The sequence below is a fragment of the Dermacentor silvarum genome, chromosome 1, assembly GCF_013339745.2.
Source record: "Dermacentor silvarum isolate Dsil-2018 chromosome 1, BIME_Dsil_1.4, whole genome shotgun sequence".
NCBI lineage: Eukaryota > Metazoa > Arthropoda > Arachnida > Ixodida > Ixodidae > Dermacentor > Dermacentor silvarum.
The window spans coordinates 97,566,401-97,592,002 of record NC_051154.1 but is presented as its reverse complement, the minus strand read 5'-3'; the positions used below and the strand labels follow the sequence as shown (position 1 = coordinate 97,592,002).

At 47.2% G+C, this 25,602-nt stretch overlaps 1 protein-coding gene across 3 annotated transcripts in view; it reads right to left on the bottom strand.

The window, feature by feature from the left end:
- Positions 1-25,602, bottom strand: part of LOC119433248 (genetic suppressor element 1) — a 174,613-nt gene that overhangs the window by 80,611 nt on the left and 68,400 nt on the right. For all 3 annotated transcript variants that reach the window (XM_049671327.1, XM_037700395.2, XM_049671336.1), the window contains one exon: positions 3,379-3,528. In XM_049671327.1, coding sequence (XP_049527284.1) covers positions 3,379-3,528 — 150 coding nt within the window. The remainder of the gene's footprint in view (positions 1-3,378; positions 3,529-25,602) is intronic.

The following is a 25,602-nucleotide window of genomic DNA, read 5'->3' as shown; positions in this document are numbered from 1 at the left end:
TGTAGCACGAATAAAATAGTCCAATACACACAAAAGAAATTATTCGTGTCATTTCATCTCACTCTCTGTCCCGTGTATTGTGCTATTTTATCCTTGACAATATCTACATTTTAAAAGTTGCCAGAAAAGAGGACTCGTGTAAGTTTGAGTACAGTTACTTCAAGGCAGGAGTGCAAACATGGGCCCCAGAAGGAACAAAAAGGAACACATAAACACCGACTATCAATTGAAAGGTCGCGTAGAGGCAGAAAAGTAAGACGCGAAATTTATCTGCACATGATCAAGGGAAAGCACCACCAACCTGTCAATCATGGGCAGGTGCGGGTACTCACGAAAGATAACTATTTAGACAGGACAATTACTTTTTGTTCAAAGTTATCGATGGCTAACTTACGCACACGCTACCGTTATTAATGGTGTACCAAGCTTCAACCATATTCCGAGTTCTTTCACTCTTATGAGTGAACGAAAATATACTGCCTGCAAATTTTGCAGTATATATTTACAATCGTGACATGGCGGTGTTTAACTGGTCAACGAATGTTTATGATCAATTATTATCTGATTGGCCCAAAGACCTGTCTGCTGTTACGTCTCAACCTGGACAAGCGCATACCTTGGACGTTTCCATTCCTCATTCATCAGCGCGCGCAGCGACAACAATCAGGCATGTCATAGACTGCAATGCGCTAACAAAGGAGCTCGCGTTGAGTCAACAACAACCACCACCATCCATGAATATGGTAATTACCGTGAAGATTACTACCAAATCCTGATCCTGAGAAGAGGGCCGTCGTGCAAAATCCGCTAATTGATGAAAGCGGCCATCGTCGCCCAAAACCGTGGGAACAGCTTCGAGCTAAGGTTCCCAAGTGGCCATGCATACTCAAGAATGCGAGGGCGGAGGTCCGACATTGGAGGCGGGCCCGGAGGGACGGTGCGTCAATCTGGGAGGGATGTTGCGACCAAGCCACAGATGGTGATTGGCCGAGCTACTGTCATCAGATTCCCCCGTCCAGTATTCTAAAGAAGACGAAGGGATTAAAAGCGGAGACGTGTGGTGCAGTGAGGGTGGTTCTGATGTGTCCTGATGCGAACTCACACATTTAATATGCTCCTGATGGGGTGGGCTTCCGTACCAGGGGCCATTAAACCTTTTTCCTTCATATCCTACAACCGGATGTATTCATCGATGGGCTTGGAGGATTCCGTGCCCAAACGCCACCTGGAGCCGCAACACTGCCCTACATACGAGCTAAAAGAAACTGAATGAACAATGCCCATTCGGCATTCTGCAAAATTGTTTGTACGCTTTACATAACACCTGTCAATATCTTGTGGTATAGGCTTACTTCATAAAATGAGACTTCAAAATGTTCTGCGACTGTGCTTGAAAAGTCACCCAATTTTTTCTTTGGATTCTATGTGATTGCAGCCATGCAGCCTCAATTGCTATATTATTGGGGTATGCTTTTTTTGTAAACAATAATCAATGATGTAGTGGCGAACTTTGCTATTTCAGACGAGTTGGGTCATGCAATATCTTATGTGTGCACAAGCATTTTTGCATGGCCCACAAAGCGAATTTTCTTGCATAGTTGACCCGATTACCTTGGTTTAAAAATTACTTGCGACTGAGCCAGTTACAAACTGAGCCACGTATTCTCTTCAAGAACAATGGTAAGGTAACAGTCATGATTTGGCAGCTTAGTGCTACATGTGAAACATGTATGCGGCAAGAAATGAGAACTATTGCCGTATTTTTCATCAGAATGAACCCCTGCGGCACATTTGGGCGTTTTGAACAGCAGTAAGTATCTGTTCACAACGGAGGAAAAATTTAGTAGAAAACTACAAATATGAATGTCAAAGTAAGCGAATAGCCCTGATTCCGCTGAGCCATTTCCTAAAAACAATGAGTCACTGAAATTTATTGCATGTACCAGCAAGACCTTGAAATTGTTGTGCTTGAAGCTTTAAGAACTTTTCAAGCTCCCGGGTCCAGCGCGCCTAGGCGAAGTCGAGAAAGCTTCGGCACATGTTTAACATGGTGGCTGGGACCAGCCATAAGGTGCATGCCTGCTCCTCATGCAATGGTCAAAGTAGGCTACTGATTTGTTGGCGTTTTCTTTAATGAGGTGGCATGGACTCATAACAGCAATGAAATCAGCTGCCAGACAAAAATGCAACAGTGCAAGGTTTTGTGGAAAAAGCCCACTCTAAGGCGAAGGCACAGTGGAGCCTTTGCAACAAAAAACAGCCCGCCTGTGGGCCAGCTGTCACCAGCAGGACCGGCACTGGTTGCAAGCCGGTCACGAGGCCTCCAAGGGCCAGATCCGCCTCGTGGGCCATAGTTTGGAGACCCCTGCTTTACACACTGAAGACACCGACAATTTCTTTAATGAATATTGCACTAAGCCTGAACTTGACACTAGCGCAAAGATTTTTCAATCGGAAAGGAAGCTAACATTGAAGGGGAAGATTGTGAAAAAATCCATGCAGAAACCACTGAAGATGATTATCTAAGTAAGTGAATAGCCGAGCCTGCTGTTGATGGGCATTCACCACACTCATTTTCTGTAGGCTATGTTCTGTTTTCTCGGCATTCTGTGCAGTGTAGCACAGTATGAAACAGCGCACCTCAACAAGAGACATATCACGGATTACATTAACGATTGTGCACTGCAACCATCAGCCCAGACAGCCGAGAAATGCGACACATAGCCAGCATGGACCAAGCATCTAAACCTTCAGACTCCACAAACCTCTCCTGCAAGAGTGTGTAAATCTCAAAGAGCTACTTAGCGTTCGGATACAAATGCACTCCATAACACTCCTCCTTTCCCACCACCACCTTCTCCCATCTATGATGCCAGTGGCCGCATTTCTGAGAGTGACAGAGGCGATGGTGCAGCCCATTCGGTGAGCGCAGCGACGAACTGAACAGGGAGCGCTTTGTCCTCTTCTGACCTCCGGTGCTGATGCACTGCCCTTTCCCTCAGGCAAGATAGCCAGCCACTGGTGCCAAACCAAGCAAAACAGTAGCCAAAGAACGCTATTCACTTTAATATGGCAGGGAGATGCAGCCCACACCCTGGCACGTTTTTCCTCAAACTGGCTAGGTTGAGCACCCAGTTGGTTGAGCTCTGGATGCAAACATCAACATGTACCACAAAACAACAAATGAAACAGAAGGAAGCAGGATGTTATCAGCCAAAACCTAACACATCTATTACTACTTAAACTAACAATGAAACTGTAATGGAATGACAATGACGTGAATTTCTATCATTTGAAGTACCTCCAATAGTAAATAAATTCTCAACCGACTCAAGCAAGTCTTATTTTCAAATGTGAGAATTTGAAAAATGGTCTTACCAAGCACAGGGTCAACTGCTTGTTTTGCCAACTTGCGTAGTGCAGCTGCAAAACTTGAGGTGCGGGTAGCACTAAGTGCCAAGCTTGTGTGGCTTGGCTTTGTAGCAGCTGGTTGCAGGGGTGGTGGCTTCCCGCCTGGTGGTGGGAAGCCTGCCAAGGAAAATAAGCAAGAAATGTGCAGATAAAACAGTGGACAATCAAAATAGGATGCAAAGAACATTTTCACATGGTAAAATAGCACTAAAACACGTATAGGCCTGTCAGCTTCAGCTGTAAAAGCACTTCTTCCAGAAAAAAATTTAAACAAACTGCCGCTTTATACTAACGTAGCCCTGCATAAATAATTTTAATGGTTCAGTTTCTGTGTACGTGGTGATATAATCTGTACCATGTACTGATATCATCATTGCAGTAGTTTCGCTAATAATTTAGGTGGAAGGTAAGCAATGTGCACATCATTCATGCATAGTCTCCATGACATACACTGCCTAGCAGCAGACAGTTTTGGCCTGGCACCTTCATGGTTAGCATGCTACACTCCCCCTGGGCTGACACAAGTTTGTATTCTCATGCCAGACACTCAAGAAAGCAGCATGCCTATGCAGCATTCATGCTGCACAATGCATGAATCCTGGGCTTGAATGTTAGGAATTAAAAAAATTTCTGCTATCAGGAAACCTCAGCATATAAAAAAAAGAGGGCGAAAACTGTTTTATATAGTCAACTAAATACGCTGCTTTCTAAAAACAAGACTGGTCAGGACGAAAGTACTCAGAAAAAGAGAAATTCTGGAGCAGTTTAGGAGCCACCACCCCCGCATTTTGGAGCAGTTTGGGAGCAAAAAACTGGCCTGTTTGTAACATTTGGAGCTGTACAGCAGTTACGAGATCGGTGCAGCCATTTGGCGCACCTTTAATTACTGCAAGATCCTAACTGCTCTTCAACAGAAAAGGAAGATACAAGGCCAACAGTCAGCAGCAGCCAGTTAAGCTTGTTTTGCCACAGACTGTAAAACATGCACCATATGTTTCAAATAGACTTTATTTGGGTATGCAAGAAACTTTTGTAAAGAATTGTATAACATTTTGTAGACTAGTGAGAACAAAGCTATGCAGCCAGGCGTAATACAGACAAAAAGTTACAACTGCGCTAAAATAATTTGCGCCATCAGGCATTAGCCAAAAAGTTACGGCAAATCATTTATGTGCATTCCAAATGACTGATACGCTTTGATATGCTTTACCAAAAAACACAAAATGTGTATTGAGTTCAATAACGATGCTTGAAGCTATGATAAGAGACCGATGTGTGTCTATGATTGGTGTCTGGAACGAGCTGCCGCAATACGGTGCGTCACAAAGGTGGCAATGGCGGCTGTGAACAACGTTAATATGATGCTGTACACTAGCTTCCAGTGCAAGGTGGTTTGTTGTTTTTTCGAGTGTAGTGCGGCCTCTGCCAATAGCTATGGGTCAATGCGTAACTTTAGTTACCGGCACTCGACCAACCCAACAAAGCAGCGCCTATTAGGCCTAGCAGTCTAGGCAATGTCTTCATGGCAAAAATTTGCCGTTGGCTGATGTGATAAGGGCCCCAAGCCATTGCAAAAAAGTTGCTGCTAATATAGCTCGGATGAGTGGCTAATCGGCTATCTGTTCCGAAATCACGCATATGGGTTTGTGATGGCCTTTGAGCGCCATTTCGGTCCACAGGCGACCGGCAACTGCCACAAGCACTCACAGAAGTTAGTTTGTATGCATGCTTAAGTTCGCATGTTGACAGTTTATCCAAGGTTTGTAGGAAACACTTGACTCAAAATTCAAGGATATTTCAATTATTTCAAGGATGCTGAAGAAAGAAATTCAAGGAGGGGAAACAAACATTATGTGTATGCATACACTGAAAAATAGTGAAATTTCTTTCTTCTCAAATGCAAGAAATTACAGCTAAACAGCTGCAGAATTGGACACACGCATCAAGCTTTTCAGGTTGTTTTTTGAAATTGGCCTACGTACTGTAAAAATGTGAATCACATACTGGCATGACGGTTAATAGTGTCTGACTTAAGTCAAGGATACTTGTCCCGTTAATGCCAAATAGATTAAACTTTTAACACATTCGGGTGATCCAAATCGGGCTCTCTAAGTAAATTTGGTTGATAAATTCGGATCGCTCTCTTCAGCAGGGAGCGCTCAAGGCAGTCTCTCACTTTGAGACAGGAGCGCGCGCGAGATCTGGCAAAGATCACTCATGTGATACGAATGTCTTCCAGCAGTGGGCAGCGCTCGCCACATGTCTCGGCATGTCTTGAGGTAATGGCGGGTGGTGGCAACGCCGCACTTGCGCATTTGTGGAAGTCGCCTCCGTGTCTGGTTTCGACTTTCTTTGCTTTAAAAGTTGACACGCGTTCAGCTCGCATGCTCTCCCTCCCCCGCTTGGATCGAGATCGACTCCGAATTTGTCAGCTCAAACTCTGAGAACAGAGGTGACCACCCGAATATGCTTTACTTTCCTCTACGCATTTCTAGAGCCTAGAGCTTGGAAATGGAGCCACGTTGGCTGTGGTGTGAACCAACTAGCAAAACAACAAAATGATGGCAGGCTTGGTCGCTTGATCTGGCATTGTCTAGCTACACGATGGCAATGGTGATTTAAACAAGCCTGTCGTTGGTGGCTGTGGACACGCCACACTGCTATTGTTTGGCGACACGCTAAAACGTATCTAGGTTTGCTTCTTGATAACTTTGCCTATGGCATAGTACCTATGCGTAGTTTGTTATCTTGAACGTTCGAAAGTCGCCCAAGATCATCAAGGAATTCAAGAAGCCCATTTATTTTCAAGGAGCTTTAAGGGCACTTGAATCTCTTGTTCTAAATTCAAAGGTTTTCAAAGATTTCAAAGGGGTGCATGAACCTCCTTCAAACTGTGTACGTGAATACGTGAATCTGTGTGCATGAACATGCATATCGGATACGATCTGCGTGCCTTATTCCGGTGACTAATCGGCCCCATATTCGCACATGCTATGGTGCTTTTTATAATATATACCAATGGAAACAAAAGTTTTTAAAATAAGATTTAATCGTTGTAATGAAGCTTTCTTTGCTATTCGTTCCTTCAGTATGGTGCACACTAGTAAGCATCACTGTCTGTTCATAATTAGCAAAGGTTATTTATTTACTTTTTAATTACTGGTTTTATCGCCAACATTGAGAGAGTAATGGAAGAGCACACCATAGGAGGTAAACTAAATTTACGCGGTATTAACACTGTGGTCCAGGTACTACCAGGTCCCGAACTGCATGCACGTTATCACCGTGACATAGCATTCTTGACACGAAAGTAGTGAGCGCAGAGTTTTCAAGAAAGGAAACTCAAGCAAGGCAGATTACCGATTATCGTTGTGGGACAAGATAAGGCCCAAGGGGTGCAAACTTTTTTAAGAGAGTAAGCCCAGTGGGGGTGAGAGAGATATACGGCCCGCGAGCCGGCTTCCGAGAGCGAGATGCAACTGCCTCGCTGATGACAATCCATCTCACCCCACGGCGTTGCGTTGCCATATCTGCTTCGTCGAGGCGCGCGCGCTGGTGACGTGGCATCACGGCGATGCCTCTCCCCCCACGCAACACCGTTTCGCCTGCCCTGCTTCGTCGAGGTGCACTTTTGACGTGGCATCGCAGCCAATGGGAATTTAGGCGCCGTTTAACTGCTACAGACACCGGCTTTTTCGCTTTATGGGACATTGGATGCTTTTGCATTTTTAAAAAATTGCCTTTTGTCGCTCCCATACCGAAACTTGGCGCACGAAGAGCGCACGAGAATCTGTCCACGTGATCATTCCCACCTCGCCACGGGTTGATTGCGAGTGAACGCGTCTTATCTCGGAAAGGTTGGGTCTCGGGGATCTACGATCGCGTGAGGTAAATACACGTGAGGTAAAGAGGCGCAAGTACGGGACGCTTTTCACGCTGCTATGCCTGACACGCTGTTCTCGCCGTGGCAATGAATCCGGAGCGCTCCACGAAGGAACGCCACGCTATAATCATTCACTCTCCTAACACAGGCTCTGAGTGTCATACGGGCAGCAAAATTAGTAAGTCGAATGTTTTCTAAATTATAATGTGGTGCAATGTTCTCCTTTCTAATAACTGTTGAATATGAATACATGGTGTCGCATGAAATTGTGAATAATCCTGTGACAAGGTTTCGCAATAGCTTTATATTAGACCAACCGAACGAGTGAGCGAGAATCTTTATTATAAGGCCTGGCACGCCGGCCTACGTGGGAAAAGTTATTAATATCTGAACTGAAGGTCCGCTGCTATCAAGAACTCCCAGAGGGAGTCAATAAGAGCCCAGGTTGTGTGCTGGCCATAGTATTTTCATTATTTGAAGCATGTTCCTGTGTTGAAACATCCTATTCGCTCACCTTCCTAAGGAACGTACAGAAGCAATTGCCGTCAATAAAAGCCTAATTACGATCAACTTAAGACATACGCCGCTCCTGTAGTATAATGACGCGCTGGCGCGTCAGCTGACGCGAGTCGCAAGTTCAGAGAAGAAAACTGTTGGCATAGTGGTCGAAAGGCCGGACGCTAAAGAAATTCAAAGCATTAGCGCCAAGCAGCATAAGACCCCGATGTCACTTTTTTTCCGAATGGGACGTCGTACTTTTTTTTTACAGAAGTTGTCTTCACCACACACAGATGGCTATGGTTGCAACACGCTGCCATTTTCTAGACATGTGGGCCTGTATGGAAGCTTCGCCACCAGATTACACATACCTTGAAAGATGTTCTGATCAAGAGCAGTCGATCTTGTCCCGCTACTATGATCGTCATCTTGCCCCCATTTCCTTCCTTTAACGCTACGAGCCCGGTACTTCCAGGTCACGAAAGGCATGCACATTAACAGCGTAACATAGCATTCTCGACAGGAAATTTAAATTATGGGGTTTTACGTGCCAAAACCACCATCTGATTATGAGGCACGCCATAGTGGGGGACTCTGGAATAATTTTGACCACCTGGGGTTCCTTAATGTGCACCTAAATCTAAGTACACGGGTGTTTTCTGCATTTTGCCCCCATCAAAATGCGGCCATCGTGGCCACGATTCGATCCCGCAACCTCGTGCTCAGCAGCCTTGACAGGAAAGTAGTGAGCGCAGAGTTTTCAAAACAGGAAATGCAAGCAAGGCAGATGATTATTATTGTGGGACAAGATAAACCCCAAAGGGTGCAAACCTTTTTAAGTGCGTATGGCTGCGCTACTGTGTAGAAGCCGCAGTGATGGCAAGAACAGGGGCTCTATTATTGACACGTACACATGGCGGCTGCATGGCCGCAATTATACGCTGATGATGACTCTCTGATGGGCTGTTGAGAGGTCACGCATTTCGAAATTTGTGCCCGGAAGCTGAAGTTCTGCAAAATGCAATTTTGCGCTTTCATCCAGATGACAAAGCGTCACATAAATATGCAAACTATTCCAAATTAAACTTTTTTTCTGCTCCTCGGCAGCTATATAGCGATGTTAGCGCTTAAAAAAGAAAGTGAACGGCAGCGTGTACAAGCACGCGCAATAAATTTGCAATTTCGCAAATACGTGGTGGCAGCCCAAGATAGCCGCCATGTCAGCCTGTTGATTGGTTGAAGGAATATCACGTGAGGAGCGTCACAGGCGGGGCCGTTTCGAAAACGTCAATTTGACATTACGTGACGTTGCGCTGGGCCACCATTGCCATAGAGTTTCATACAATAATTGCTAGAGGGAACTGTGGCGCTAGTGTCTACTGGAGCTACAAGCAGTGTAGTTCACCCAGCATGGGAATGATGGGTAGTACATGGATTGGCCTAACTTCGTCCTTCTAGCTTTAAATGGCTTCGCGACTTTGCAAAGTATCAATTTTAAGAAAGTATACTGTGTTATAAATAACTACACATTATTCAAATTGGCGACGGCAGGATTCAAACACAGGGCCTCTAGCACAGAAGCCCGATATTGAAACCATTATGCCACAGATACATAGACAAGTGGGACCACTGTAATTAGCAGCGATTATGCGTGTTTGCAGTCTTGTTAAATTCAGTATAAACTGTTTCAAATTTAGGCCAATTCTGTCCATATAAAGCGCAAATCTTTAGCTACAAGCACGAAGATCAGACAAATCCATATACTACCCATAGTTCCAAAGGTGACTGAACGATCGCAGCTATGATAATGAGCAGCCATATGCAATGGCGGCTAAGAGGCATGTGTATGTCGGCATTTCCCCGTCGTTTGCGGTGATGAAAAATTTTGTTCATAACGCATGCTGATAGCATTTGAATCACTAATTTGCATTTTGGACCATCATATCTTTTTAAACGTGTTTATTTCAAATAATATTGCTTGAACATTATAACATTCTGCAACTTTTTGCGCTTTTCATTGCTGCGTTCATATTGTAATGAAGATTACTTTACTTTTCAAATAATCAGAGGTATGACAACGGTGGCTTTTTAATTCACAAAAATTAATTAACGCAAGGCGGCGCCTTGAAGTTTCATGCCGCGTTCATTTCATTGAAGTATTTGTACAGAAAAAAATATTAAATCGAAGCGGAAGAAAACCTAGGAGGCTTACCAGCAAGTATGCGACCGGTATAATAAGCAACATGGCAATGAAGAATGTTAAACGCAATATCAGAGACAATCTCCTGGGTGGCAGCAGTGGAAAAGAAACCGGCTATGAGTAACTACCTAAGAGGTAAAAAGGAAATCAGGAAAGAAACAATTTATGATAACTCAAAGGCAAGCTCTTTGCTTTGCGAATCGATATCAAGATGCCTAAGAACACCTAGTTATAAAGCGAGGCCCACCAATGAAGAAGAAGCATGTGCACATGCGGTAAAGTTGGGGAAACAATGGAGCATGCTGTCTTCCAATGTGAAGATAACTACCCAACTGTCGTTATAGGCTTCGCTGGCCTCCTTAAGCCCTTGGGTTCAGTGATAGCAGGGGGAAAGTAAACACGTCCGCAATAAAGATTAGGAAAATACGATTGTAGATTTGGTGACAGAAAAGTAGGGAGACCATAAACAAAGGAGGCGTACAAAAACAATGTTCGCAACAATGGTGACTGAGTGAGTGAAACAACTTTATTCGGTCCACAACAGACGCGAGTAAACTCAACGTCACCTGGCTAGGCCCACTCGGGGACCATCAGGTCAAACCTGACGGCCCTCTCGCGGACAACAATGGTACAAAAAATTTGATACTGGTAATTTTCTGTCCGTAAAAAATTTTTTTTAAAAATCAAAAGAAAGAGAGAGAGAGAGAGACAGTGATAGGTAAGACATTAGGCAAAATAAGAAAAATAGCTTGGTGGCTTTAAAAAATCAAAAGAAAGAGAGAGAGAGACAGTGATAGGTAAGACATTAGGCAAAATAAGAAAAATAGCTTGGTGGCGCAAACCCCTGCCCCGTTTCAAAGGGGACGCTCATGGCATCCATCCATGGATAGAGTAGCAGCGAAGTGAACAAAAGATGGCAGCGTCTGCGCTTGCGTCGTGAAAGCGGCCACCTAAGGTGGGCGCATCGCTATCGGTGATATTCGGCCGCTTCTCGACCAACGGAGTCGGGCTGAGTCAACACCTCCTAAGAAGTGTTGGCTGAGTCACTTTCGTTTCACAAGATGGCGAAAACACAGCCTGCAAGTGCCCTCTTCATCACTGGTCGGTCGCTTATGTTGTCTCAACACTCTTAAAAAAGTTCGCACCCTGTGGGGCTTACTTGTCCCACAACGACAATCGCAATCTGTCTTGCTCGCATTTGCTTCCTTTAACGCTGCGAACCCGGTACTTCCAAGTCACGAACGGCGTGCGTGTTATCAGCGTGACATAGCATCTCGACAGGAAAGTAGCCAGCTCAGAGTTTTCAAAAAAGGAAACACAAGCAAGGTAGATGACGATTATTGTTGTGGGACAAGATAAACCCCAAATGGCGCAAACGTTTTTAAAAAGCAGAAAGCAAGCGCATTGGCGCAGATATACGATGACTCCGTTTTTCGGAGAGATGCATCCTGGCTAATGAAGCAGATGACGGCTTGTACGCAGCAGCCCAGCGGAAGCGAGAGGCGTTTTCACGAATAATCGTACGCTTTAAGCTAGCTGCTTCATTTTTACTGAGCATAACTGTTTTGCTTTATCAAAAACGTTGGGTTCATTGCCTCCATTTCAGTTTCTTAGGCGAAACGTCAAGTTTGCATCAGGTTACGAAAGCAAATCGGGGCCATCAGCGCCATTTTGTACGCGTCTCGCTTAAGTCACGCCTTGAAGAAAATGGCAGGATGTCCAGGGGCTCTATTCTGGACATTCTGCCATTTTCTTCAGGGCGTAACGTACGAATGATGCGTACAAAATGGCACTGATGGACCCCCCCCCCCCCCCCCCCCGTAACATGACTCAAGTTTGACGTTTTGCACAAGAAACTAATGTAAGCACTGAACCTAACGTTCTTGATAAGCGAAAAAAGCCGCAGTTTCATCCGAAAGGCGAAGCATCAATTGCGATAGCAAATTAATAGAGAGCTATACGAAGCAAGGATAGTAGTCAAATGGACCGTATAAAGTTGTCAACATTCGCTTACTAGCTAAATAGACAAGCACGGTGTCATGCGCGCACAGGTAAACATGAACACATCTCGCTCAATGACTGCATAAAGTCGCTATGGAAATGCCGGAGTGAGAAATCGCGCAAGCAGCAGCGGCCAAATTGACCTTCGCGCTGTCTCTCATCTCGCTTCAACGCGAACTAAACGTGGAAAGCAGAGCGCATACGAAGCTACCGGCACTCCGCACATGCCCTTTGTCCCCATCGCAGATCACTTTGAAGATGAGGGCCGTGCAGGCGCGCACTTCACCCACATCGCAGATCATTTTCAAGATACGGTGCCCGCACGGCCGCGCTGTGAGCAGCAGCCGACTAAAGCACCTATATATAAAAAGTAGCGCCATTCTTAGATCTTGCCGCCACCGCGCTCACCCCGGCGTTTCCTCCTTGCCGCCTCCTGTCGCCCCAGCCTCCTCCGCTCCCCCATTGGCCAATCCGTGTCACGTGGAAGCACGAGTTGCGCTTTTGTATATTCTTTTTCTTTCCAGCGCGCTCCGACTGCCATTCTCGGCCTGTGCGACGAAAGTGCTGTACGCACAAACGGATCAAACGTGTCAGGGACAAGAACTTCGTTGTGATGGCATGCTGCTGCACCTTAAAGGGCAACTCCGGTGATTTTTTGACCATGTCGAGCTAATAAAATATTTAGGTTCCCGAGACCCTCCTGCGACGCACCTGATAGGAGAATTGTTCCGCAAAGTCGAAAATAATTTTAAATAAGCAGAAAAAGCGCAAAAACGAAACCGAAACCGGAGCAAGCAGCCGAGCGAACCTCTGCGTGTGACGTCACGAATGTATCCCCGGCGGGGAAGGCGCGCAACGCATGCCGGTCTCGCCCGCGGGGTGAACGAAACCGGCGAAGAGCAGACGCTTAGCTTATTCGTGACCGCGCCGGACCTTCGGGTGACATTGTATGTAAGCTGCACCACCTATTCGGATCTGTCAAACAGTGACAGTTATGATTTAGAAGAATTCAATAGCCACGAATCGCCGCCCTCCACCACTAGAGCCAGCACCCATGCGCAACATATCGCGCTGCGACATGAAGACCAAGGGTAGCCCTATAACCACTGATATACGTGCTGCTTGCTATTTTAGGTGTTTTACCCCTCTCAGGGAACCGCTTCGCATGCTCACTATAAGATGTGGAGCACGACTTTCCGCATTTGTATCCCACAAGAACGCCGCTGACAGTCCAAAGCACCGACCGGTGAATTTGTTTACATCGACAGGTACAGCGACCACTCGTACGTCGTTCGCTTGAGATAGCCGCTCATCGGTGACATCAATTAATGTCAGAACATATCAAAACACGTAGATTTTGTGCATGTAAGCACCGTTACATCACTCTGGGTCGCGCTGTTACGTGCTACCACACACCTTCGGAAACAGCGAGCGGGAGACCGTAGTAGGGAAGTGTTGTGCAGCCTGCTTATCATTCTTCGTATTCTCTTCATGCACACAATTAGTGCTCCGTAAAGTAGACATAGATTGGGACATTGCGCGTTTGAACGCTCATTTAGAGAATGTATAGTTTTCTCGCGGAAACGCAGATGCCATGAAGTATGACATCGTTGGCAGCTGAACGAGACGGTAATTGTTTACACATGCTCTATTGAAGGGGCCTCCGCTTGCTGCCCATTTGGGATACGAGACAAACAGTGCACCTCGTAAGCTAAATAATGAGTCAGCATAACAATAGGTAATAATACACCCATGGATCTGCGTAGTCACATTTCATTTAGGGAAGCGCCGGCGAGTGCGACCGGCCGCATTCGAGAACGGCAACGTATACGGATGTTGATTGCGCGTCGTGTTGTCGCTTCTAGCTTTTTGCGTGTGCACTGTCCGAAATGAGGAATGGTTTATTTCAAATCCGTATGGTCAAAACTGAACTACAGAAGCAGCTTTCCTCGTCCTAATAGCTTAATTAGCTTCATATCAGTGGGTCTGGTCCGCCAGCAGCAGACGCACGAACTCGGCCACTGTGATAGGCTTAACCTCGGCTGAACGCGATCGGGATCGGCTCAAACTGTGTTTGCGGATGGCGAGGGCTGAAGTTCGTGCAGCCAACAACGCAACACCGCTTGCCACCCCGCATCACTTGCCCATCCACAGGGAATGCAACTTCTCGCGACAGCAACATCTCCCGCCAAGCACTAGCTCACGATCATCGACTCCTGCACGCTCTCGTCGCTGTCGTCTGCATGATCCCGGCATGCTCTGCGCGTGGACCATTCCTGACGTCATACACAATGTGGCCTATAACTGAGGAGGGGGTAAGGTAGGGTGCTCGAGGCAATAGATTAAATTCATTTGTAAAAAATGTGTGCAACTCTCAAGCCTGCTTTTTTTAGGACATGACGGAGGTATTCAGAGGAACACGCCCAGCGAATTTCATCGACATCCGTTGTCATCGAAAAATCGCCGGAGTTGCCCTTTAAGTTGCCGCAACCGACAAGGCGAGGGCAAAAGGCTTCTTTTTTTTTTTTTTTTTTTTTTTTTTTTTTTTTTTTTCATCCGGCGTGCGCAAACGCTTGCTGCACACTATGATATTTGCGCCGTCTCGCATCGTCGCGTTTCTACTTCCAAAACGGCATTATTAAGACCAGTTACTGACTGACGAAGCAAAATCGCGCCTCAAAAACTTCTCGATCGGGCGCGATCGAAGTTTTTCGCGGATTTCCTCTGGTAGCGCGTTAGCTGTCGTCTGCCACGGCAGGCCCGACACATGCGGCGCCACTGTCGATATCGCGCCTCGATCGCGCTGGTCGCGCCGAGCGCGATAGTGGAACGGAGGAGGAGGGAAGTGGATGGCGCTACTTTTTATATATAGGGGCTTTACAGCCGACTAGAGTTACTAGAGCTAGAGTGTACTAGACAATGGTCCCTATTCTAGTACACTCTAACTAGAGCCTATAGGCAAGAAAACGATCGCCAGACGGCGCTACTGCGCCTCCTGACAGCGCCCGACTGAAAATAGCGCGGTCGCGCCGTGGCGCAGTCTCCGCTTTGTTTACATTGTTTCGCCCGCGGTTTCCTTGGCTGCTCATGCTCACGGCGCTCCGTTTTCGACGGCGGCAGATCGCCTGCTTTCGGATCAGCGATGCAAAGATTGCAATGCGGTTTCAAGAAGGTTGCCGACGCCGACAGCTTTTTTGATAGCGGCAACCTTAAAAAAAAAAAAAAAGGGGGGGGGGGGGGGGGCGTCTGCTTCTACACGTATGGCGTTGAACAAGTTGTCGGCGGTGATGTGACAGTGAAAGCCAAGTGCTGGTCGCAGGTGTCCGACAAGATCGTATACGACGTCGAGTTAGAGGTATACACCAAGTTCAGTAATTTAGTCACTTTTATTTCTTATGATGCAGTCACAAAGCAGTCATGCGTGCTTGGAGGGATGTGCAGAGACGGTGACGATTGCCGTTGGTTTCGTTGGTAGCTGGGCAAGCACGCACGCATGCTCTCATTTTGGCTCCCAGGGAGTGTCATCAGAACTGTGAGCACGGAAAGACCACAGGCATTAGGCCCCAATAAGCATGGTACTATATGAACGAGAATTACCTTGAGACCAGCAGCACGAGCGCAAGCATTAGCGATACGTGTCTCATCAAAGCAAATTTATAGTTTCTTGTCGGGCTCATGCCACCGCCGCAGCTTAAGTAAGCTCACACCGATGGCCGGCTACTACACGAAACGAAGATTCTTGGTAGGAAAAGTGAAGCAGGAAGAACGTGCAAGGTGGCAGTTATCTTAAAGCATGCTTGGATATTGTGAACCTAGAAAGCATGGCGAGAAGCAACAAAAATAACGAGCACGTCTCGAGCGGCTGCTTTCCGATCTGCCGCTAACCGACGACCGCGGCTTGCATTAAATACAGATTGCTACCACGCAAAAGACAGGTAGCGCGCGGCCCCTTTCGTTACCTGCACAAGTAGTAATTTAGGTTGCAGCGTTTGGAGAAGGGAAATAAGGGAGCTCGGTCCTTACCGATCGCGAGTGAACGCAATGTACAATCAATTAAATTCGGGAGTTTTACGTGCCAAAACCACGAAATCATTTTGAGGCACGCTGTAATAGGGCGCACTAAGAATAATTTTGACCACCGGGGGTAACATGCACAAAGATCAAAATACACGGTAAAAAGGGTGTTCTTGCAAATCTCCCCCCATCGGAATGTGGCCGCCGTGGCCGTGAATCAAGCTCGCGTCGGCGAGCTTAGCGGCCGCAACACGTATGCATATACCGCTAAGCTAACATGGCGGATGTCACTATACGATTCAACTACGCGACAAGACTAAACAAACGGCCGTGCGCTAAACACAGGCATTATACTATTGCCTTTTTATCGAGCGGCCGTTATATTGCGCGCGAATGCGAAAGTTTTTGACTTGATCGGCGCACTGCAGTTATCCATGCTTGCAGTCTGTCCTTCTCGTACCACCTCCCCGCAAATATGTAGAACTTCACGCGCGGCTTTTGACCTTTCGTGTTTTCGAGGCTGTTGTGGCAATCAACACAGCAGTATTGCGTGCCACATTTCCCGGTTGATGAGGTCGCTCTCGTCCGCTCTCGTCGTCCAGAAAACAACGCGCACGAGCGTTCGCGCCGTACAGAACATGGGCGCTCGCTGGCACAGCGACGACCTTCGATACTTTCCATCGGCCCGCCAAGGGAGAGCGGCCGACCCTGAGTTTAGGGCAAACGAAGCGGAACGCCTGCGACAGCGTCGTCTTGTCACTAGCTTCGCTTACCCCCATTTTCTCGACAGCGGAAGGGCTAGTGATCTTAATTTCAAATAAGCTTTTTTTTTAATTATAGCTCAGAACACAAATGCCAACACATCCAGAGAGTGAGCACGCGTTATGAACAAAATATTTTAATGGCCCCAAACTATGGGGAAAATGCGGCGATACGGATGCCGCTCGGCCGCCATTGCATATGGCCACTCATTAGCATAATTCGCGCGGCTCGTAGCACAATTTATGACGGAAAATCTCTGCAATGGCGGCGCAGCGCAACATCAAATTGATGTTTACAAATAAACAGCCCTTGCTGTGACGCTCCTCACGGCATATTAATTCAGGACAATCAGCATGTTGACATGGCGGCTATCTTGGACCGCCACCAGATATTCGCGAAGTTGCAGATGCACTGCATGGGCTTCCTCACGCTACCTATTTCTTTTTGAAGCGTTAACGTCGCAATATAGCTGCGAAGCACCAGAAAAAAGTATTAGTCGATAAAATTTGCAGCTCCACGTCGCGTTCCGTCGTCTTGATGAAAACGCATAATTGCATTTTGCAAATGTTCCGCTTCAAGGCACAATTTCAAAACACGTGACCACTCGAGAGCCAATCAGAGAGTCAACATGGCGGCCGTGCTGCCCCCATGCTTGTCGAGAATAGAGCCTCAGAGCAAGCAAATGCATGGAGGAAGGAAAAAAACTGAGGGGCCCTGACGTCACTCTTTGTGAACCAAGTGACGCCGGAAGTTGGCGTTACTCCGCCATCTTGTCGTGGCAGATTCTCCTCTTGTTTACATTTCTCGCGAAACCACGCCGCGCTGCGCGCAACCGGGCTGCTCGGACGCACGTGCTCCACAGCGATCCTAAACAGCGCACGTCTAGGTTATGAAATACTAGAGGTGGGTAAGCAGGCATTGAGAATGCCTATGTCAAGGGCTGCAAAATGAAGCCCATATTCTGCGTAAAAATCAACCGGCACACCTGTGCAGGTGTGTATGACACTCGAAAGCGCACTCCTCAAACGAGCTCGTGCTGTCGCGAGTACTGCGAAAAACAAGTAACAGTTAAGCAACCTGTCTTTTAATATGTACAAAAGCAAGTTGTTACTGAACACAAAGTTCTAAAGTCATGATTATGCATTCTTGCATAACGTTCTACGTTATCGTTACTTATCATCACCCGCTGTCAAAAGCAGCAATACTGCACGACTATCACTGACCTGCAAGGCGCTCATAGTACAGATTCTGAAAAACAGCGGTTTCGGTCTACAATGGCACGTTAGTATGATTCCGCCGAAGAGGGTAAAATTTCCCGCAGATATTCCTTAGTCCGTGGCCATTGCCGTGGCGTGGTACATTGCGTACAGTGATGCATGCGCATTCATCTCACGCGTTTGAGTTCCATCAGTCCCACCTGGTCACAGCAACATCCGGGAGAGCACGGTCCAGATAAAACAGCGGAACAAAACACAGAGACTAACCCAAACCTGCCCACACGACGCCTTTGCCACGATACGAAACCTACGGCGCAACACGTGTGAGCGCACACACCATAACAAAGCCGCCATGGTGCCACGACAACACGGCCGCTACAGCGCAAAAATCGTGAAAAAATAAAGAAAAAATACCATGACTACGTCACTTCCTCCACACTTTTCTCCTAGCGCGCGGAGGAGGTAGGGCCTCTCCTCGGTTTCTTCCTTCCTCCGTGGAGCCAACATGTGTCATGAGGTGGAGAACGAAAACGAAACTGTTTCGTGGGAACAATTACTATATAGTACATCACTTATAGGATGCTCGGACACCGCGCCAGTTTCTTCCCGGGGCTTGAACTTTCAGTTTAAGAAATGAACAGCGAAAAAACTGAGTGCCATTCCACTCTATGAAGGTGGATGACCAGCGGAGGTGTACATATGGTGATAAACTGTATTGATTTAAATAAAGACACATACCACATGAATTGTCATTTTCTACCGGCTTTATTATTTTGTCATTAAGGTGACTATGGCTTTCTTGTCGATATGATAGACGGCCATGGGTTCTGTAACGATGCTTGAGCGGGAATGGGCGCGAAGGCGGCGCGTCTACGTGCTCAGTATACACACGCAGCGATCCGTTGGAAACTAGCGTACAACAGCTCCGCTATAAACGGGCACGTAAGTACACCTTTAAGTGGTCTTTCAGCCAGAAGTGGATTATGCAATTATCATATTATGGTTAACTACCAACGAAAAAGTGATGCGTCTATAGAGTTCTCAAAATAACTGGTAAGCTTTTAGGTATGCAACCTATCGCCAAAGTTAATATCGCAAAGAGTCAGCAGTCTAATTTGCAGCAAAAATCGCAAATAGGGAGGACTTCACAGTAAGTATTCGTCATTTTTCAAAATTTTATTTCACATTTATGCAGGTTAAGTTTTCGAAACTTTGCCAGCGTGCTTCTCTGCAATGGCCAAAATTTATGCTAAATACTTCGCTGTGCTTTTTCATTCCTTTGCTGCAATTCAATGACACGCAATTTCACTTGCACAGGGCAAAACGTGCCAGTGGCAACTGCCTGAGTGGTATACTTTATTTCTCTCTCATCCAGTCTCTCAACACCGGCTGCTGTGAAACTACAGTAAGAGCACATCAGCAGTCGATGCTGCATAGTCCTACTAATCATCAAAATGGTGGCTTCAATTTCAGGCATAAGTAAAGGAATATTGGCTAGAGTGAAATGATGACACCCTTGACACACCAATTTTTGGCACTCACCACAGGAATGCAAGACTAATGAGAATTCAAGTCAATAGTAAGGATTTAGTAATGCACTGATTCATTCCTCCAGCTTAAGTGATTCTACAGGGTGTTACTTCTTACTTAAATTTTATGGAATTTTTAGAAATCGCCTGAGGCAGGTAGCATAATTCGTATTATTGAGCTGGGTTATTCGATGAGGCGGACATTAGCAGCACGAGAAATCGAAACATCAACTAATTAACAAAACTTCACTAATTATCTTTAGTTATTTACGACACATATTGCAATTTACGAATTGTAGCCGCTGAGCTTGTCAGGCATATCCACTTCGAAATAATTTCTAGAATGACACCTGTTTGGAGATGTGCGCCATCCAACTCGCCGTAAAAATGCACTGTTGTTCCACTTGCTTTTTTACCAAAATGCTGTTTTATACATTGAAGCACAAAAGTAACTGGAACGCCCATGTATTTCGCCCCAAACTTTGGGAAATAATCTCGAAACAGGTGTCATCCTGGAAATACATTTCAAGTGGATGCGTCTTGCAAGCTCACCGGCTACAGTTCGTAAATTGCAATATGTGTCGTAAGTAATTAGCCAAGTTAATTAGTGAATTTTTGTTAATTAGTTGAATATGTGTTTCAATTTCTCCTGCTACTAATGTCTGCCTCTTCGAATAACCCATTTCAACAATAAGAATTATGCTAACTGCCAGAGGTGATTTTTTTTTGAATTCCGTAAAGCTTAATTTTGAACACCCAGTATAGTGCTGCTTTGAAACATAAACATCCGCACTATACTGTCCAGTTATTGCTATTACTGTTGTTGCAGCTGCTGATGCATACCAGACCAAGAAAGACAGACAAAACGCACAGGATACAGTGCGACATTGGCTCAAATACTGAATAATTAAACCATCGTGCTTTTCTCGCTTGAATTGCACCCGTCTAGGTCGGCCACAAAATACAGTGCCGTTCATGGCAACATTGCAAGCCGTGACAAGTCGCGGCACTAAATATGCACCTGCGCTCACCTCACTCGGCAAACTGCGGGACCTTATGGGCAACGCCGGCGATGTGTCCTCGTTTAACTTGCGTACGCTATGCGGTGAATGACGAGTCACCTTTGGACCGTGTTAGCTTGGCAGGCGCCACCCCAAACCTACAAGTTTTCGGGGTAGGTAATCCGAGAAAAAATGCATTTTGTCGCAGCCAACGCACTCGCCCACGAATCAAAGGCTTGGATACTTCTCCATCCAACTATCAAATTCATTACCGACATCTCTTTCGTAGTAGCGAAGTCAGGTGGGACTTGAACTTTTACATTAATTTGTCGACCTGAAAACTTTCATGGTCCGCTGTACGCAGAGACCTGCATGCTTTCTGCAAAAGGCCCAACGATATTGATATCAACGATAGCTCACCCGCTTAATACCAAGCCACTGCGCCCTGGCCGAATCTTTTTCTCTATCTGGCGCAGTTCAAAAGAAACTCGCGGCCGCACTGCGAGCTTGCAGTGACCCATACAAAAATGCATCAGCGTTGTGTTATGTCGAACGCTGCGTCGGGTTGGCAAGAAAGCGATTGAGGAGGTTGGGTGGGGACGAGAGAGAAGAAAGAGAGGGAAAATTCAAAGGAAGCTGACTAATTCCTCAGTGGCACGGAAGTTAAACTCTGGCGCTGGTTCGAGCTATCGCCGTGATCGCGTAACAACGCCCCTTTCATGAGCGTTTTTGAGGCATCGGGTAATGGCAACAGCCGGTCGCACACAGCGCACGTCTCGCCGAACAAGAGTCGTACTACTATAGCCGAACGGATGGCACACGATCGCGGGGTCCGGCCGCCTCAGGTAGCAGCCGAGACACAGGTGCGCAGGCGGCTTCACATCCGGAGCCATCCACCCGCGTGGTTGCGCAAGGCTGGCGGCAGCTGGAGAGAAGAGGTCGATCTGCAACCGCCGCCGCACTGGGGACGCGCGCAAAATGGAAGAGGGTTGGCGCACTTGGCGTATCGGCTTCCGCAGCTCGCGTGCAGGGGCAGCATCACGTGTCGGCCGCAGACCTAAACGAGCGCTGCCACACACCACCCTGTAGGGCGCACGAGCGCAACTATACTGTAACTGCTCTAGCTACCCACGGACGCCGATATTACTCTCGATTTTTATGAGGGGAGAGAGAAGACGGTGGCGTCCTTCCCAAGCGCATCATGACGCGTGCGGTGCAAATATCGGACCACAACCCCCCTCCCCACACCCAGCAAGCTTTCACTCAATAAATCGACCCAAAAGTAAGCGAATGGCTGTTCCCTCGTATATTTTCACTGGGGGTGCCCTGTGTTCGAGAAAAAGCCGTAGTACTGGAACGGTGACGCATTAGCAGATAACGCAATTCCGCAAGATCGGACGACAGCACATTTTGATTTGTTTTTAATGTTCCATCATTTTGGTGAATCAGCGCACTTGGGGGAAAAAAAGGAGGTTCACACATGCATGAATGATGGGGTCAAACATTCATAACAAGGATCGCCAACTAGCCCGTCAGTACCTATTAAGTAAAATGTTCCGTTAGCTTTTTTTCCCCTTGCATAAGTACCACACTTAGAGAAGCATTGCCCGTCTCGTTGCCGATACGAAGCCTATGAACTGCTTTTGCGAATCGGCGGACGCCTCAGGCATCTGCAGTACACATGGCCAAGCAGGCCTGCCGATGTAAGGCCCGCGAGCTCGCTACGACACTGCACTGGCTGCGCAATCACTTAACGATGCCTTTCCCAATGCCATTCCTTTTTGCGCTTCGTCAGTGGTTAGAGCGGCGCTCCGCCCGAGTGACCAATGGGATCACCGGTCGCGAACGCTGGATGACAGGAGTGGCATAAAATCCAGCGGAAGGAATCGCTACGTTATACCCGCCTATGGCCGCGATTTAGTAGCGAAGCCATCCACTTGATTCTATGCCCACTATTCCATGACAGAATAGTGGGCATAGAATAGCGCGCGAAAAGCGCGCGTGACACTATATGACGCGCGCGCTTCACCGTGTCTCAAATACCACCACAAACGAAATGAAGACTGAACCGCCGTATGACCGCGACAATAGCTGTGAGGGTACCATCATGGCGGCAGTCAACCAACGCAAGTGGGAACTCCGCGCGAGCGTTACTCCGGATCCAGGCCCATTTCCCGCGGGTATCCTCCGGCCGGGGCAAATGCTGCTAGTATATACCGTGAAACACAGACTCCGTCCAGCGGCTTCGTCCTCGCGCCGGGTGAAAGCCCCTCTTTCCCTCGTCCCCAACTCTCTCCCGTCGCAAAAATCCGACTTCTCAAGAGCCCTCGAGCACGGGAAGCGCCATAGGATCTGCACAGCTGCCACGACTGTGGCCAGCCCACGCAGCCGACAGCGGTCCATCTCTCCTGGGAGTGCCAGCGCCACTCTCAGTATCGGGAGTGCGACCCGAGGGCGACGCGAGTCTCTTCCTGCAAGGAATAGATCAGGCGGCAGATAAATTCCAAGTGTCATTCAGTCGACCAAGACTGCGGTCGCTGCACTCCCTAGGGACTTCGCTTACGCCAAGGACGCGCAGCTATCAAGGGGGCTCTGAAAATCTTCCCAGTCCACCTAATAGGAAACCCCGAGCAAAATCTGCATCGTCACCATTACTCCCTACAAGCACAGTCGGTCGTGCGTGGCATGAATCGCCTGCTTATGTCATCGCGGCTATACATACAGAAACTTCTCGTTCGCTCAAGATTCGGCAAGGTATACTCTCGCACTGACTCTTGGCTTTCACCGGCGTTTCTCCTGGAGCAATCATTGATGTCACCGGAGTCGTTTGATACTTTTGTAATACATTTTTTTTTTTCTGGTCACGAAACTTGATATGTCACGAAACTTGATGGGAAAGCTTGATATGCAGCCCAAGGTAACCGTGACGTGGTGCAACGTCGTTTAGAGGGCACTTAGCCATCGGTCAAGGGAGGCTTGCTTGGATGCATGTTCCAGCTGGGTAACGTTTCCTACTCCAGTGTGCAGAAGAGCTCAAAAGAAGCGGTGCGCTCAATGTGAATACCACACACTGCACAATTCTTTAACGACCGCTAGACGAGCACTAAATGCGGAGATTACAGTCCAACTACTATTAGCTATGACCGAGCACATGCGCATCGAGGCTAGCGCTTTAACAGCGGCTGTTATCGCGGACAGCGAAAATTTCCTAACCCTGTGATGCACAAACGCAGTTTCACGTCAAGGAAAACAGGGACAAATTGTTGGCATTAATTTCTTGGTATGGAGTGTACATTTGTAGGGGAAAAAAGATTTTAAAGCAAAACTTTCTTTGCCTCTTCTCCCGACTTTCCGGGCGCTGCTGCTGTGTACTTGCTCGCGCGCGCCGATGGGTTTCTTGCCACAGCACCAGATGGCGCTCGCCTCCGCGCATCCTGGCCGCCGCCGCCGCGGCAGCGTTTCAGTTTGTGCCTACGACACGTGCTGTGCTTGCTTTCCTATGCGACAAAAATGGAGGTGCTGGGATGTGGTAGTGTAAACATTACAATCGGTCCATAGCCTGGAGACAGCGAAGCGTGCACTCAGTGTCGAAGACACCCAGGCCCGAAAGAAGCGTCGCTCCGCGTGAGGTCAGTCTGCTCCGCGTGAGGTCAGTGAACTGTCGTGTCTGACAGAGAGAATTGAATACAAGTTGCCGCAGAAAAATAGTGCTCCAATCGAATAACGAGAAAAAAAACTAAGCAACACAATGAAAAATAATTAAGTGGGTGAATCTAGATAAGAACGAACAGGTGGTCCTGGTAACCATTCCCGATTTTGATGAACTTTAGGCGCAGGTTTTGGGCCCAGAACAATGATTCTGAACTTAGTTTGGTGAAAAAGAAAATGTTCTTCGCCTGAAAAAAAAATGCACAAATTTCGGCCATCGAAAACGCTTTTCCGCAAGTTTTGCGATTTCTGAACTTTGAGCGTGCATAGAGAAACAATGGTACACTTCTCGACAACAATATTTTTTCCCCACAAAGAACAAGTAAAATGCTACCATACGAGTATTTTACTGCACTTGGCTGCGGAAGTAACTTTTGAAAAAGGCCTTTTTTTTTTTAGATCACTCTGGTTGAAAGTCAAGGGCGTTGTCTACCACTGTGTGTAAAAAAAAAACGTTACATTATTTGAGTACCGAACATGTGACAATGCGTCAAATGTGACCACACTCAGCCTAGCGGCCACGCCACTGATATTGTGATGCAAGTCGGACGCAGGTCGTTCAAAAATAATTGTACCCGACATACTCATAAAGAAGCCCTCAAAAATAAATAACAAAATAGAAAAGAAATGCGCCGCCAAGTTGCATGGCGCCTCAAGCTTTGTCTTCCGATCCGGCGCTTAGCAATCTTTAGCAGGCGATCCGCGGCGGCGGGCGCTTGCGGCGGAGAGCGCTCACGTTTCATCAATGGCGCTTCGATTGTAAGCGGAGTCCGCCTGCGCGTGACACCGAAGTTCGGAGAGTGAATGAGATAAGGAATGTAGAAAGTGAAAGGCGAAAGCTGTCAGTGCATCAACAAGGTATATTACATTAGGTCTGCCGGTAGTCTTTCGGAGGACGCCTCCAGTGCACGACGCACGTTTCTTTCTCCGCTGTGATGACTGAAGCCGCAAAGTATAGCCTGAAACGCATGGTAGTGCTATCTGCAGAGACACAAAGAAAATGTTGTATCTGCGGAACGTAGCGTAAAGGACTTGGACATTGTTCAAATAAGGCAACACCTGCCTGACACCAGTGTTCCTGTTTGAGAAACGCTTTTCGCTGCGGGAACTGTCAATCGCTTCTAGGCACTGACAGCGGTTTCTTCAACTTCCCCGGCTCCTGAGCACACGCTGACACATGAGGATGCATCGACAGCGGTTGAAACATCTGAAAATGACGTTTCATCTGAGTCTGAGGAGGCCTCTACGTCACAGGAAGTGTTCGTTCCAAAACAAGCGGCCGTTGAAGAGCTCGACAGGTACGTGCGGTGCCCAGAAGTTTCGCCACTAAAACCTCCAGATTTGATTAAAAGAAAACACCGAAGCTTATATGCCAAGC